Source organism: Condylura cristata, unplaced genomic scaffold (assembly GCF_000260355.1).
Source record: "Condylura cristata isolate star-nosed mole 26May11 unplaced genomic scaffold, ConCri1.0 scaffold00022, whole genome shotgun sequence".
Classification (NCBI taxonomy): domain Eukaryota; kingdom Metazoa; phylum Chordata; class Mammalia; order Eulipotyphla; family Talpidae; genus Condylura; species Condylura cristata.
The window spans coordinates 7,794,908-7,811,328 of NW_004567123.1; the positions used below are offsets into that span (position 1 = coordinate 7,794,908).

Sequence of the window (16,421 nt, forward strand, 5' to 3'; positions counted from 1 at the left end):
CAGCGGGTTAAAGCACTGCACTAAGAAGCTTAAGCCACTTCTGCATGAGTTCGATTCCCGCCTGCCCCGGAGGAGTCCACATGGCGAGGCAGACCTCTCCTGACCCGCCCGCTGCTCCCCTCAGCAGTGTACTTCAACGTTCTGCCTGTTCTGCTCCCCAATCTGTCTCTGGTGAATCCTCTCACCCTCCGCATCTCTGGTCTGTATCCCAGTTCTATATGAATAAATAAATAAATCTTTAAAAAAAAAATGAACAATGATGCAAGAAAATAAAAGCACTCAAAAAATAGCAAACATAATTAATAATTAGGTACTCATTAAATATTCAGTATATTCAAAATACTTCAGGGAATTTATAGATGTTTATAACTTGTATATATATACATTATGATATTTTAAAATTGAAAAAAGTTTTTAATAAATGCCATCATCATCCAGAATGTTTACATCTTATCGACTGGGAACAGGAATGTCCATGGTAGAGCAGCATCAAATTGTGGTGAGAAAGGACACAAAATGCTAGGAGTGGCTGAATCTGTGAGATGCTGATCAGCATGTGATGATGTGAGAACATTTCCTGAGCATCCCTGTCTTAATGTTACCTATACTAGGACTAGACTGTTAAAAATTTAAAATCCATTGCAGCTTGACATATACCCAGAGAAACCAAGAAATCTCAAATCATACAATTGCTGATTATATCATCCTGCCAACAAGTGCTCGGAAGGAATAAAAGCTTAGACAGACCAAAAGTAATAATCTATCATCACAACATATTCCTTTGGTGCTAATTCTAGGCACTAATATATTAATCACCACTCATGCATGACCTCTGAGTTATTGTAATATAGGAAGCCCACATGACCTGTTCTGTGAGTACAAAACACAACTGGGCTTGATGGACTGACTAAAAAAAATGGTTAGTTATTTTTGGTAATTTTAATATTGACATCTTGTAATTTTTATAATTTGGGTATCTTGGTTAAATAAGGTACATTATTAAACATGCTATTACTACTACAACTGCTCTGTTTTTTTTCCTTATTGCAGCTATTAAGTTTCAAAATTACATATGTGGTACTCATATACATGTGGTACATACATGGTTAACATAAATTTTTATCAAAATGTATTAGCCTGAGTCATACAAGTAGTCAAAGACATGTATAGTTGAAGGTCAGCGTTATGAAGATGGGAAATTGCAGCTTGCCAAAGGAAGGCCCACCAGAAACTAGAAAATCTAATTTGGCATATGGGGGAACATCTACAAATGCTAATAGAGGTGACTAGGAAGGAGAATCTAGGTATAAATTAGAGAGGATATTCTGAGAAGAGAGATAAATCTGTAACAGGTACCATGCTAAGATATTACTCACACCCAAACATTATCCTATGGTAGAAAACTTCTGCTTTATGCTAATTTGACCCAAATTCTGTAGCCTGGTATTCCAAACTTTCCATAATCAAGGTTGTAGCATAATAACTAATTAATGAATGGATGGGTAGGTCCATGATGTTATTTCACCTGAAATAGGTTTCTGGATGTTCTAATTCCAATTTTTCATTGGCAAGCTTTCTCTTGTGCCCCACTAAAATAGCTCTTTTCCACTCTAATGCATTTTTGAATCTTTCAGATCTCAGCTGGCATCTCATATTCCCTGCTCACACTTCACAGATAACCCCAAAGATGCTCTAGAACCCTAAGCTCCTTTAACAGTTTCGGTATAATCTTTCCTTGGTCCACATCATGCCAATGGGTTGGTCAGCTGTCTTACATTGTAGTAATGTGGTCACTCACCATATTGCTCTGTGCTTCATTTTCGTTCTCTATAAAGTAGGATGATAACTGTATTTCTATCATAGGTGATGGTGGAATGTGAAAATGTATAAAGTTGTTAAGGTTGGATACACATTAGCTGCTGCTATTATTGTTGCTGGTACTATGTAATACATGACTGGGTACCTCAAATTCCTTAAAGGGCAAGAACTACATTCTGTTATCATATAATAGAAGGTCTTACATGGGGTAAAAACAAAGTAAATATCTGTTGATGCCAAAGTAGACAGTAACACATTTGACTTATTAGTCAGCCAGATGATACAGCAACCAGTTGGGAAGAAATGATGGGCATCATAGACTCTGTTCTTATGAAACTTAACTTATAATTGAGGGAGAGGGAAAAAAGGTAGGTGTGTAAAAGAGGTGACAGGTTTGCAGTGTTCCAGATAGCAGCAGTGTGATAACGTAAAGAGCAGGTTCTGTGATGAAGATCTAGTGGAGGAAGATCCTCCATTAAAGGTGGTCAAAGAAGACCAGTATGAGATTGAGGCATGGGAAATGGAGTCTGTGAAAAGAGAATGGAGGTACTAGTGGACAAGTTCATCACTGGGTACCTTCCTTATAAGCAATGGGTATTTGCATTGAGAGAAATAAGTTGTAAGAATTCAAGAAAGAGAGGCTGTGGTTTGTTTAATTTACTTTGTCTAGTCATGGCAATAGACCTTAGGAGCTATCACCTTTTAGTGGACTAATGAAATGAGATCATATTCAAATACAATATATTACTGTGACCATGACCTTTGGCTTCTATAAAGTTAGCTGATGCAATCGGGTTCAAAAATGTACATTTGACCCAAGACTCATCAAAACGAGCTCTTTTTCACACAAATGTGTGAAATCTAAGACCAGCTATCATATCTAAACTTGGAAAACAATAAACATATTGATAAGTCCTGTTTGAGTCTCAAGTGTAACTTTCACCTTCATTAACTGCTGTGAAGACCTTGCATGACAGGTGTCATTTTGAAGACAAACACTGCAAATATGATTCTGGACTAAGGAAGGATATAAGGAATGAGAACACTAAACTTCATTGAGTGAGTCTGCTGTGGATCACAGACGGCATATTATAATTTAGCATCAGGTATGAATGACTGAAAATCAGCAGATAACTTGAGATATACTATTGCTCTTGAAATCAGAAATGTAAAGATCAAATTTTCACTGCTTCTTTTTCCCCCTGTGGATTGCCTGACATCCCATAAAGCCTCCACAGCATCTATGTGTGCATTTTTATATGGAGCAGATCTATGGCCTGAGGAGGAAAATCACAGAATTGGTAGTTTCATTTTCCCCCCAAAAGTAGCAAACAAGATCTATTCTTTAGGCCTCATTACTTTTGCATCCCTGCTCAAGTTACCCAGCCTGGCTCCTTGTTTGCATCATTATGTAAAATTATGGAAATAATAGTAACAATAATGATGTCCTAGTACTACTGATAATAAGGCAACCTATCTCTGGAAGGTACTGGGTATCGACAAATCCATTTCACTTATCTTTGTGCACAGGGGGGAGGGAGATAGCCCTCTCTGGTGGTCAGCTGGAGCTACAGGGCTGAGTTCTGGCTAATAGAAAGCGGTCATAAAAAGCTCCTGTTTGACCCTTTTGCTTGCTTCTGATTTGCTGACTGGATGTCAAGACTCAAGCAAACCACGGAGACTAGAGTTTGAAACACAAGTCTCCATTATCTTAAATCCCTGCATGACTGCATGGAACACGAGCTTGCACTGTGACTTATATGACATATATATATATATATATATATATATATATGAAAATAAATTTCTCTTGTGGAAGTATGAACTATCTTTTAGCAGCTAGCTTTACCTAATTTATATTTCTTTTCAAAGTGTCATTGATGTAATTTGGGCACTATAGACAATTGTCCCTCTCCCTCTCCTTTCTTCCCTACTCCCCTCCTCTCTCCCCTCCCCACCCCATTTCTCCCTTTCGTCTTCCCCTCTTTTCCCTTGCTGTTTGCTTCGAATTTATGGTCACCTTGCAAATTTTGTATAAAACATTTTTTTGATTATCATTATTATTCAAATATATCCAGTTAGGTTCTGAGTGAGCACAAAGCTCTCAAGAAACAAATTTCATTATTACTGCTGAAAGGATTTTCAAAATAAAGGATGAAATTAGCAAAGATGACATGACATGACAGCAAAGATATTTTGAGGGTGAGGGAGAGGAATATAAATAATTTTTTTTCTACCTCCATTTTTCCTCCTGAAACTTAGCAATCAAATTTAGTTTCCTACTAGATGATGATAATCTGTGCTCAGGAAGAAGTTATTTTTTTTCATTTCTTCTCCCCTCCTAGACATCATATTTTATGGTCTGATAAGAAATCAGAAACAATGCAGTCAGAACTATATTTAAACTTCCAGGGCATGTGGTCACCATATGGACCTTGAATGATTTCCTGGTTTCTTTCTATTTGATGCCAAAGGAAGAGTGTTGATAAAAATTATGGTTCATAGAAGAGACCCCCTAAGTAGGAAAGGGAGAAAAGCATGACGAAAGGGAAGAACTGGTGCTTGTAAACTCAGGAAATACTGTTTCAGGGAATCAGGTAAGAGCAGAGTCCTATATGCTATGGTAGTTCAACCTTGGTCGGGGGGAGCATGGGGAAGAATTTGGGAGGGGTTTTAACCATGGATTAAGAATGTTGTCAAGAAGAGGTAAATGTATGTTTGGAAAGGTTAACTTGAGTTCTTTCTGATTCTTTTGCTGATCATGGTAAACATCAGTAGTAGGTGACAGATAAGTAATTCAGGATTTAAGTTTTCCAGACTAATCTGTACCAGGACTTCTGGTTGGAAGGAAGCTCCAGAAAGCAAGAAGCAGGAAACAGAAGAATAAGAAAAGATAGATTATTATTTTTTAAATTGAAATAAAATATTCAGAGAACCTCATTATCTGGTACTTGGAGTGATCTCAAAGCCTTAATAATCTACTCTGAGAAAGAAGTTTAGAAAAGTGTTTGTCTCATTAAATGGTTACGACAGGTATTGAGTTAATATTGAGTAACTGATTTTGCTTCAAATAGACAAACTTTATGGATGGGTTAGGTGAAATGAAACAGTATAGTGGCTTTTGAAATGTGCCTTTTCAGGACTAAGATATTTATGAGAGCCCTAGGATCACAGAAACATCCTAAATCATTGATGAGGCTGGGCCAAAAACTGTCTTGCACAGATTTGTGATGGGTCTTAAAACTGTGTGTGTGTGTGTGTTTATATAAACACACATGTATATGTACTACTATTCTTCTGCCTGAGAAAATAACCTGCCTGCTTCCACTATATTTGATAACTCTGATGCAAAGCATTTGGAGTAATTTTTAAATAAAATAAAAAGACAAACTTTTCATTACACAGCAGCAATGTTTATAAGGGAGCCTTGTCTTTCTATTTGATTAAAAAGTGTTCCAATCATTGCCACTAGCTAGTTAATTATGCCTTTTTTTTTGTTTGTTTTGATTGTTGTTATGGAATGCAGCAGTCTGAGACACTGTTTATCTTTTAAATATAGGCCCCTGGGAATAGTGGTAGAACTAACAGATGACAACAAATATTAGAATGACACAGGACAACATATTTCCACTCATGAAAATCTACTGTCAAAAACTATGCTTGGCTACAGGCTGCTCTGTAACTTAGGGAAATGTTTCCTCAAATGACAAGATACCACCACAAATTTAAGAAACTCAGGCCCTGTTTTTTAAAGTAATTTACCAATGTTTATTTTGAATGAAAATGTTAAACTATGTTCTTCAAATTTTTTTTTTGAATAGTTTATGGACTTATTAATGACACTTTATTTTCTTGGGCTAACAACAGTTTTGAAAATCAAAAAGTGGACAAAAAATAATGTGGTATAAGATTTGGGCAGTTAATGTGGGAATACTACATTCTAGGTTCTGCACTGGGTAAATGACATAACTTCGTCTAAATGTGTAGTTCCTAAGATTTTCTGAATGTTGAACTCTTTTACTAGTGAACACATTTCCATTCTGATAGGTTCTATAAAACTTTAAATGTAGGGTTACCTAAACAAGAGTCCCATAATGTTGCCAATGAATTTGAAGTGAACTCTTTCAGACGCCTTTCTCTACCATTTTGCCCTGTCAAAAGAGGACTAACTGTCATTGTAAACGAACCACTGCCGTGATTTTTCCTTAAGTAAAGACATAGCTTACATGGTGGCAAAATACGTATCTTCAAAATTAACCCTGGAAATCTTTAAAAAATTTCAGAGTGTCGTATTCATTTTTATGTCAAATATGAACAAATATTTGATTCTAAGTATATTAAAATTTAGAATCGCTGTGCTAGTTTGAAAGAAATTTTATAGAAAAATAGGAACCACTGAGTATAGGTATTCATCCAGATTGGATGGAAACACCTATTTTGTGGAATTATTCTAAGGATTACTCTAAAAATTGTTTTTACACACATTTAGAAGAAACTAACAAGGTGAAAAAAATATATTTTAAGGAAAACACACAAATCAGTGTATTAAAAATAATACACTAACAGGAATCAAAGGTCAACAAACATTTTTGGATATGAGTGAAAGATATATGAAGACTATTTTAAACTCCACCAAGTGGTAGGTAAATGCACTTTGAAAATGAAAAAGTAGGTAAATTATTGCTGTCTACATTTACTGATTTGATTCAATTTTGAATATATATAATCAAAGTATTTTAAAGTTTACTTGGAAAAGTCTCTGCATATTGCATTAATATCTCGCTTCAGCCATAGCAAATCATTTATATACATTTACTATTTTAGATGCAGTTTATTTTGTTTAAGAACACCCAAATCTGAAAGTGAATAAATAGCATCCTCTGGCTTAAAGTTACTTTTGTGTTTTTGCAGCATGACATTTGGGGGGAAATTTACTTTAGCAATAAGACTTTGGAAAGGGAATTTCCTCTATAGGAATCTTAATGATGCAATACACATTTTGGCAAAGTGGTCATCATATTAGGAGGATTATAAGTGGTCCATTTCCTACTTAAGTTGGTATATCCACTACTGAAGACTTATAGTACACAGGTCATTGTTCTGGTCTTGAAACATGAATGAGATTTGGTAGTTGATTCTAAGCTATTTGCATTCTACTGAATTACCTAAATCATGTATAGCAAATATTGATATAAGGCATATGATTTATTTTTGAGGTTTTATAAACACATTTATGAGAAGCAGTGGAGAGTTCACCATTGTAGGGGATAAAGTGACATCAGGAGGGGAAAAACAAAGTTGAAAATGTGCAAGTTGCCTCCACCCCACCATGATCTAGTATAGCATGTCCTCAAGTAACTATCCTTCTTTCAATGCATCTTTGTTATATTGATGAGAAAAGTATCGATTCCTATGCAGATCTAAGGTCTGTGGAGTTTATCCCTTCTCCCTGTGTCTGCATAGGTTGTTCCTGTGTACTTTGGTCCCCTCTGTACCCCAATCTCCCAAAGATGAGCAGCATGGTTCCCTAGCATAAACAGATAGACCCAGTCCGAGTGATAGTGGTGTAGGAGTGAGTGTACCCTGTGATGGAAATATATTCTGCCCAGGTTTATTTCCTTTCTGGTGCCCAGAGCTGCCCAGAACTCAAATGGGCTTAAATAAGTACATATTATTGTTGAATGTTAGACACGTTTGGGGTTTTTATTCTGAAGCTTGATGTTTCTGTGACCAGAAATATGGCACAGGAACATTACACTGGTTTATCAATTAGCCTATAGTAAAGTTAGCTTTGTTACATGTTGTTTCCTTAAAGTTACAGTTACCAGAAACCTTTCAACGTGAACTGAAGACCTACTGTATAATTCCTGATATGGAAGTGTTTGATTAGATAATTTTTGATGGACAGAAGGAGGAGAAAAGGAAAGAGAGAGGGAGCAGTGGTGGAAAGCACAGAAGAAAATATAAGATCTTGAGCATAATAGATGTGAACAGAATGAGGTTTGGAAGAGACGCAGAAGCACTATGTTCAGAAAAATCATGAATATCATACAAATGGGTTTGGATTTTTTATTGGGCAGTATGTATAGTCTGAGGTTTCTGTGTATACATTTTATTGTGGCACCCAGGCTATGGTTAAGTTGTGATGCAGACCAACTAGCCTGGCTCCAAACTACTCAGTGCTGTGCCAGTCACACTGCCCAGCTCTCCGAGTGTGGTTCTCAGCTTTTCCATGTGGCCCTCTGATCAGCTCCATCCTATCCTCCCAGGCAGGGAACACCCTTGCTCCAAAGACATGTCAGAGGCAGCACGGTGGGAGGCAAAAAGCAGAGGCTTTGGGTTCAGAGTGACGTCTTTTGTAAATTTTTCTTCTACCAGTGACTCAAACTTTCTTAGCCTTGGTTATCTGCAAAATTGGGGCAATAATACTGACCTTTTAAAAGTAATGAGACATTACTTTATACCCACTGAATTGGCAAAAATTAGAAAACACAAAAATAATGAGTGCTGATGGAAATATGAATTGTTATAGCCCTTTGGGAAAGCAATTTGGCAGTATCACATACGCCTCAAAACAGAACCTACACTCCTGGCGTCTTTCCCATACAAATAAAACCACCGCTTATAAGGATATATGGGTAAGGACATCTATTGCAGCATTGTTTGTATGGCAATAAAATGGAAAGAAAGTGCTTGCTCATCATAGGAGAATGGTTGAATAAATTATAGTACTTCCAAACTATGGAATATCATGTGGGCTATAAAGTGGATGAATTAGAACTATACAAAATGACTTGGAGGAATTTCTACCAAGATTTTCTGCCTGTAACAAAACAAGATGCAGACAACCACATAGACTATGATAAAATATTTATAAGGTAAACATATATATATTTTAACAATGTCTATACATTTTGAGCCTCCTACTGTGTAGCTGGCATTCCTTGGCATATTTCAATGAATCAACTCATTTTAATATTCAGCAACCTGTGATGGAGGTGTTATTATCATTTGTTTTTCATGTATGAGAACGCAAGTGCAGAGACTAAGTAATTTGCTCCACATCTCACAGGTCATGGTAGAGTTGAAGTTTAGGTTCTGAAAGTTGGAATCAAAGACCACTCTTAGTCAATGCATCCAGCTCTCTGAATATTTGTAAGGTAGAAAATAAGGAAACAATAAAATGGGAAAGACTACATTAAATTATTGATTATATGGTCAATTTATATAATTTGTATAATGCACACTGTGTGTGCATATATTCATGGAGTGTTAAAAAAAGAATGATACTTATCTCAGGGCTTTATGATAGCATGTTTGTTTACTCTTGATACTCTCATTAATTTCAATTTTCTGCAATGAATATTCATTACTTAATATTCATTCCTATTTAAATATTACTTAAAGAGTTTTAAGAAGCAGTAAACTATCCACTGTAGAATAAAGCAAAGGCTTGTAGGCAACTTCATTTATTGAAGTATTCATACAGAAATGATCATGAACACTTGCAAAGTTAAAAAGTATGTTCCTTTTTATAGAATTTAAAACTGAAACCAAAGACATGACTCAAAACGGGGCCGTGGAAAGTAAATTATAAACTTTCACTGATTGGAATATGCAAGAAAATGATATCTGACTATGAAAACACCTGGATAGAATTTTCCAATTTATTTTGTATCATTTATTTAAAAGACAGTTTCAAAATGGCTTGCATTGCATTCTAAAAAAAGACTGGAAGTTTCTGTATTAGAATATCACACATGTTTATTTCTGGGGATTAACACTGTGGATGATATTTTTCATTTCTTTTTATTGCCTGCTGTTCTTTCATATAATAAATATACATATTTTTAAAATAAATGTAGGCAATAAAAATGTTTTAGCCTTTTCCCTAGTAAATCAAGAAAAAAAAAATCAGGAATTTATCCTGAGGAACTGATTAAGGATATATACATAGATTTATTTAAAATGTATACACAGCATTTCCCTATTATTTATAATGGAGAGAAAACTGTAAATAACTAAATAATCTAACATCAGGACACCGGCTGTGTAAATTGTGAGACAACCATATGATGAAATATTATGCCTCTATTAAAAATCATGCCTTTGAGAAATTAAAGACAGGAAAATAGTCATGATATATTGTTAACTGGAAAGATAGCATTTTTTTTAACTTAACCCTTTAGAAAATCTTATGTTTGAATTGTATTTTTCAAAATTTAAAAATATTCATAATAAATAAGATAATCATTTTAAAAACAGAATAAATACTCTCATAGTTGATATTTATGTAAGATCCTGTAAGAATTAATTATGTAAGTCTACACTAATAAAATAGTTCTCCTCTCCCAACCCACTACACATACCTATTTCTCTCTCCAACCTGAGTCTCAGGTTACCCATTTGTGAAATGAAGAATATGTTAAACATAAATGTAAAGCAGTGAGTCCAGGGGAAACTCCATAGATCTTACTTCTTTTCCCTCCAGTGAACTGCTAGAGGGCAGTGGCTTTCATCCCTCACTTGGGAGCCTTAAAATCCAAGAGTTATAAATCAAGTGACACTGTATTCAGACACTCCTTCAATGCTCATCTAGGGCAAGGCACAAAGTTGGTGCGTAGTGGAGGGGACTTAGAAAGGGGTGATGGACATCAAAAATTTGACTGGAGAAGCCTGGTTGGTGGGAACTTCATGGGAAGCCCATAGCTTTGTTTCTGCATGACCAAGGAACAGACACAGTACTGAGAACCAACATCACTCCCCTGGTGTAAAACATTGAGAGCTCTTTTCTTGCCTACTCTAGAATCTGCATCCTCGTCCATAAAATGGGTCTTTCTCTGTTTCCTCTAGCAAAGCTTATGCTTGTTCTAGCTTTCCCTCCCTATTCTAGAGAAATTTTGACCTGCTAGAAGGTCTGAAACTAGATGAAGTCTTAAGAATGCTTTGCAAGGTGAAATGTCATCTCATAAATACCAACCAGCAACGGCACAGCTTGCACAGTTCTAAAGGAATACAATCTGGGGTGTGCACCTGCGTATTAATTGATTTTGTTTTTAATATTGATGAGCATATGATTTGGTCCAGTTGACCTTCAAATTCAAATTAGGTACTGATTGAATAATAAGCTAGGAGAATCAGGAGGTATCTAAATAGTAATTTTTCTTTTCCCAGTAAGAGGCCTTGGCCTTGGTGGTGAGTGAGGATGTGCTATTAAGTACAAAGCTTAGTTCAGTGTGAAGTTAACTGAGTGTTAAGACAATTAGAACAGAATTAAGGAAACTGATGTATCTTAAATAAATGTAATAAGCAAAAAAAAAAAAATTGTCACAGCTTCAGAGTACTTGATTATTCTAGTATGAATTTTACACTTGTTTTTATATGTCCACTTCATCTGATTGCCTCTATATTGGATAACTTAAATCTTCAAAATTTAAAAGTTTTAAATTTTAAAATCTGGGTTTCTTTTTTAAAGTATAAGCTACCATTAAGTCAATCACTTTTTATTTTTTAACCAGTGGGGAAGAAAGACCTCAATAGATAAAGGCAAGCTCTCTTCACTAGATAACCTCATAACTCCTATCCACCCACATCTATTTTTCTCAGGACTGACCTACCTTAAAGCTCATTTCATTCTGTTTTGGCTGCTGCATTCTTGGCTTGTACCCTCCTCACCCCTGAGTGGATGAATTATTCATTAACATTCCATTTCTTCCATCTCATCATTCTGAATCAACTCTTGCCCACCCCAGGGCTGTAATGAGTTGCTGGGAACAGGCATCTCCAATCTGTAGCTCACAATCTAGCTCTTCATTCATTAGCCAGTCTGTAATTTCTTTTACCAGCTTGCACTGCTAAGCGGTTATGTGGGGGTAAAAGGGCAATCAGCATTCGTTCTTGGTACCCAGTGGGAAGAAGTATGTCTAGAACATTTGGATAAAATCAGAAGACACCTAGATGGAACTTCCTTTTGAAATTCTTCAACTTTGATATACCTGTTTTAATCTCTTAAAAATCTTACCCCCCCAATTAAGTGACATTAGCTACCTCATTATTTTGCTTGTTTTCAGTTCTTGTACTCTAGAAGAAACTAGTTTCCTTTGAAGCAAAGCTCTAACAAATTTAAAGCCAGTCAACCAACAAACTGAGCTGGAAATCATACCAAAATCTGGGCAATTATACTGGAAAAGAAAAAAAAAAAAGAGGTTTGTCCATATTTTCACTGATTTTAAAACCTAAAAATAAGACTGTGCCAGGATCAAAGTCTGGCAATAAGACAAAAGAGCTGAAATTCCTAAGGTCAATAAAAATCATCTGCCACTTAAAACTCGAGAGTGTAATAAGCATCTTTCTAAGTGAGCTTATAACTTCAGTGCTCATAAATAGTCAGGATATTACTAAGGAGCCATGATTCTGCATGAAAGCTAACAATGGTGAATGTTTGAAATGAGTCCGTGACATATCTGACTGCCTTTTAACCTCAAATTGGCCTCAATCTTGGAGAATTTCAATGGCAAATTCATTTTTTTTCCTTAGCTATGTATCAGTCAAGATGGCAGTTCCATAAAAGTTCAACATTTGGTGTAAGCTTTAGATTGATAATCAATTACAACAGAGCTCTTATGTGCCATGCTATTTCAGGACAAAAAGGTAAACATCATATTCTTTATGCTGCATTTTTTATTATAACTGGCTCATGTTAATGTATACTTCAAAACGCTTTTCCCCAGATCAAGAGTTTAATAGATACTAATAATTTATTTCAGTAAAATCCATAAAATTTTGCATTTAATCTTAATCAGAAACTATATTTATGATAAGTGATAGAACTTTTTTGAGTTACCATTATTAAAAGTTTTATGTAAAAAAAAAAAATCCTAAAGCATTCCAGAAAGTGATCCTGGCATGAGCAATTAGTGGTGCGAGATCCTAAAAGCACTGAGAAACATCACAAATAGTGTGCTTCTATAAAGGTGTGATATATCCAACCAAACAACTCAACAGGAAACATCTCAGCTAGAAGCACTTAAATTAGATTCTCTCTGTTTCCTAAACTCTGCCATTTGATTTCATGACACTTTTAAATTTTATCACAAGGTAAGTAGAGTGACTGAATTTTTTTTTTGCTTAGAGCGAGCATTTGCATAGAATATCTTTTCACTTTGACTTGGTCATATTTATTTCTCACTCTAGAATGACCTACAGTAGCTCTTACCAAAACCGATGTGGATGTCTGACTTTAGTTATATATATATATATTTTATTATAGAGGTAAGATTAAATTTATTATATATTAAAGTATTTCAAATGGGCTGTAAGAACATATATGTTAATACCAACAATGGAAGTGTTAAGGGATTCATTGAAAAAGTGGTAATAAACAAACAAAGACCACCCAACACAAGTGTGGTGTATGCTACACTGAGCCACCCAGAGTTAATCTGGGGAGTTAATCTTGGCATGCACCAGGTGAAAACAGTACATTGCACTACTGTATTCTGTGAGGTTGACATGATTATGTCTCCATTGTACAGTATACCTCAATCATCTGGCTCCAGAGTTCACAGTCGATTTATCAAGTACACACACACACAAAATACCTCATTGAGAGAAACTTACTTACAAAACATAAAGTGGAATGAATGATGCAAATAGCTAACTCAAAATTTTAAGACAATTCTGATTTTTCTCAACACCAGTACAAGGAGTAATAAATATCCATTCCGAGCAGGGATCTATTTTCATATCACTCCAAACTGAAGAGATAAATTCCACATATGAAGAAATGTATATAGAAAATTGTCAAGGAGATTCTGTGTTCTCCCTAGTGTCCATTTCCACAAGCTATGTGTCCTTTTCTGGCTTCCAGAATTCCTCCGCTCCTCCTTTGGCTCCCTACAGACACTTCTAAACCTGACTGGCTCATTTTCAAAACTGGGGTGGGTTTCAAACGACAGTAAGCATCGGCGGAGGTTCTAAAGTTTAAAACTGGGGCAGGTTGAAACCTGACTGGGGTGTTCTGAAAAATGCTGCAAGTTTCAAAACTCAAATCCCATTGGTGCATGAAACCTAAACTGTGCAGATTGGCTGGTGCTGCTGCTTCACTGAACAAGGAGCCACGGAGCTCCTTGAGACTAGACCGACCCTACATGAACTTTTCTTATTTTCTTCTTCTGGCGATATTCTGGCCACTCTAAGGAAGACTTCCTATATATATAGTATTTATTTTTACTTGTTTATGCATATAAGAACTGAGGTATAGGCTGAAGGTGCGAGCAGTGAGAGGCTTCACCAGAGACAAAGTGGGGAGCAGAACAGGAGGATTGAATGAAATACACTGCTGAGGGGAGTAGTAGGCAAAACAGGAGAGGTCTGCTGCTCCCTGCCTGGGGTTGAACTGATGCCACATGGGCTGTTCATAGCTTGATAGTGTGGAGACTTGAACCTGCGTTACCAAGGTGGCCCCATCTTTTCTTTCTTATTATTGTTGAATAATAGCCTCTGTAGTAGATGGTTCTCAAATGCCACACTTTCAGACTTATTCCTGATGAAAAACTTTGAGCAGCAGAACTGCCTAATTCTGGTGTTTCAAATAAACACCTTGAAACCTAATTTCTCTGATCATTCTATTTCATGAGGTTACTTTTCAGAGGACTGAATATAGAAGTAAATTCATGAAGGCAAGCACAGAATAAAAACAGAATGGAGGCCCTCCCTGGTGGCGTGGTGGGTTAAAGCACAGCACTAAGAAGCTTAAGCCACTTCCGCATGAGTTTGATCCCTGCCTGCCCCGAAGGTGACCACATGGCGTGGCAGACCTCTCCTGACCGGCCCCCTGCTCCCCTCAGCAGGGTACTTCCTGGATCTGCCTGTTCTGCTCCCCACTCTGTCTCTGGTGAATCCTCTCACCCTCCCGCATCTCTGGCCTGTCCCCCAGTTCTGTATGAATAAATAAACAAATCTTTAAAAAACAAAACAAAACAAAACCAGAATGGGTGGCACATTTGATTACATTAGAAACAGAGGTTCCTAAAAAAGACTTAGATAGAGCTCACTGCTTTATTTTCCCATATAAACAAAGCCCAATGACCTTTTGCAGAGTTTGTGATTTTTAGGTGAATAAGTCACTTCCTACCTTCATCTTTACAGATTTCAGCTGTCTCTTCTGAAGCAGGACTGGGCACAGTAGTATTGCTGACAGCATCTTTAAAGAGAAAGAGAAACACTGCCTCAGAATTCCTGCTTGTTGGGCTGTGGCTTCCCTGTCCCGTTATTACCCTCTCCACTCCACCAAAGCACTCGTCAGCCTGTTTCATGCTCTCCTACACCAAATGGTCTTGGAAGAAGCTAGTGGTTTGTGGTACTTTTATAATTAATAGAATCCTAAACTTTAGTTAAGACAGAGTCTGGTGATTTACAAATTATTTTTTGTTTGTTGGAACTACTATTCTTTCACATTTTGCTTCTTCCCCAGCTCTGGAAGAATGGTACATTATTTTGCTAGTAACAGATTGTGGAAAAAAATGTATATAGTTACAAGTTTCTACAAAGTGCTTTTATGTGTGCATATATGCGTTGGAAGTTCAGTTTCCCCTAGCACAGCACTTCTCTTCCATTATGCAAGGCCGTCAAACCGCAGGGAACGTGTCTGAGGGCTGTCAGTGCAGAAGCTCAGGAGAAGGCGGTTGTTTGCAGGAAAGAATCAAAGCCTGTATTGAAGGCTGCATGTCACTCAAGCAGAGAGTGGGGGCTAAGGCACCTGGTGGTCCCCTTTCCCCTCTCAACAATAATTAACCTCCTCAGATTTGTTCTTTTTTCTCAGTATCATTACTCCCACCATGATTCCACTCATGCTTGCCCCCAGGATAACAGATAATTAATTCCCTCATATTAAAATAGTACATTTAAGACCTAAGGGATTATTAAGATCATTTGAAATGTGTAGTACTTGTCAATTGGAAAAGGAATATGCATTTTTTTTCATGCTGGAACAGGGACTTGGACCAGAAGATAACTCATACATGCATGACAACTAGAATGCATTTAAAACAAACAAAAAAAAAACATGTTTTCCAGCATATCCTTTGTCCCCAGTATATATCATTTATAAGGCATAAATTTCCAATCTGTAGTTCTGGCCTATCCTCCTTCCTGGATATCAACTCAAAATGCTCTATGACCAGTCTTCCACATAACATGGCGCTGCCAACCCTGTAGTTACTAAAGCTAAAACCCAAGACTTCTCCTGGATTCCCCTTTGACTCATGCCCCACATACATTCCATCAGCCACCCTGTATCTCTGTCTGGAGAACATAACATATTTGTATCCATGTCCAGGAGTCGCCATCTCAGAGCTCTTCCTCACTTCCTCACAGCACCTCTAACTGGCTTCCATCTGTCTCTTTTGACACATTTTCATTCACAATGTTATAACAGATTCTTTCTCTTCATAACTTAGAATTTCCCTTTAGCTTATCTTTGTAGCACTAATAAAATAAAAACTTACAAAGTCAGACATAATCTGCGCTGTGATCTCTTACCAGATCTTACCCCATCTTCCCCCAATCTACCATGATCCAGTCACTGATTTCCTATGTCCAGT

General features: G+C 36.6%; 1 protein-coding gene across 1 annotated transcript in view; it reads right to left on the reverse strand.

The window, feature by feature from the left end:
- Positions 1–16,421, reverse strand: part of MACROD2 (MACRO domain containing 2) — a 1,662,610-nt gene that overhangs the window by 88,655 nt on the left and 1,557,534 nt on the right. The window contains 1 exon segment of the mRNA XM_012728257.1: positions 14,954–15,022. Coding sequence (XP_012583711.1) covers positions 14,954–15,022 — 69 coding nt within the window.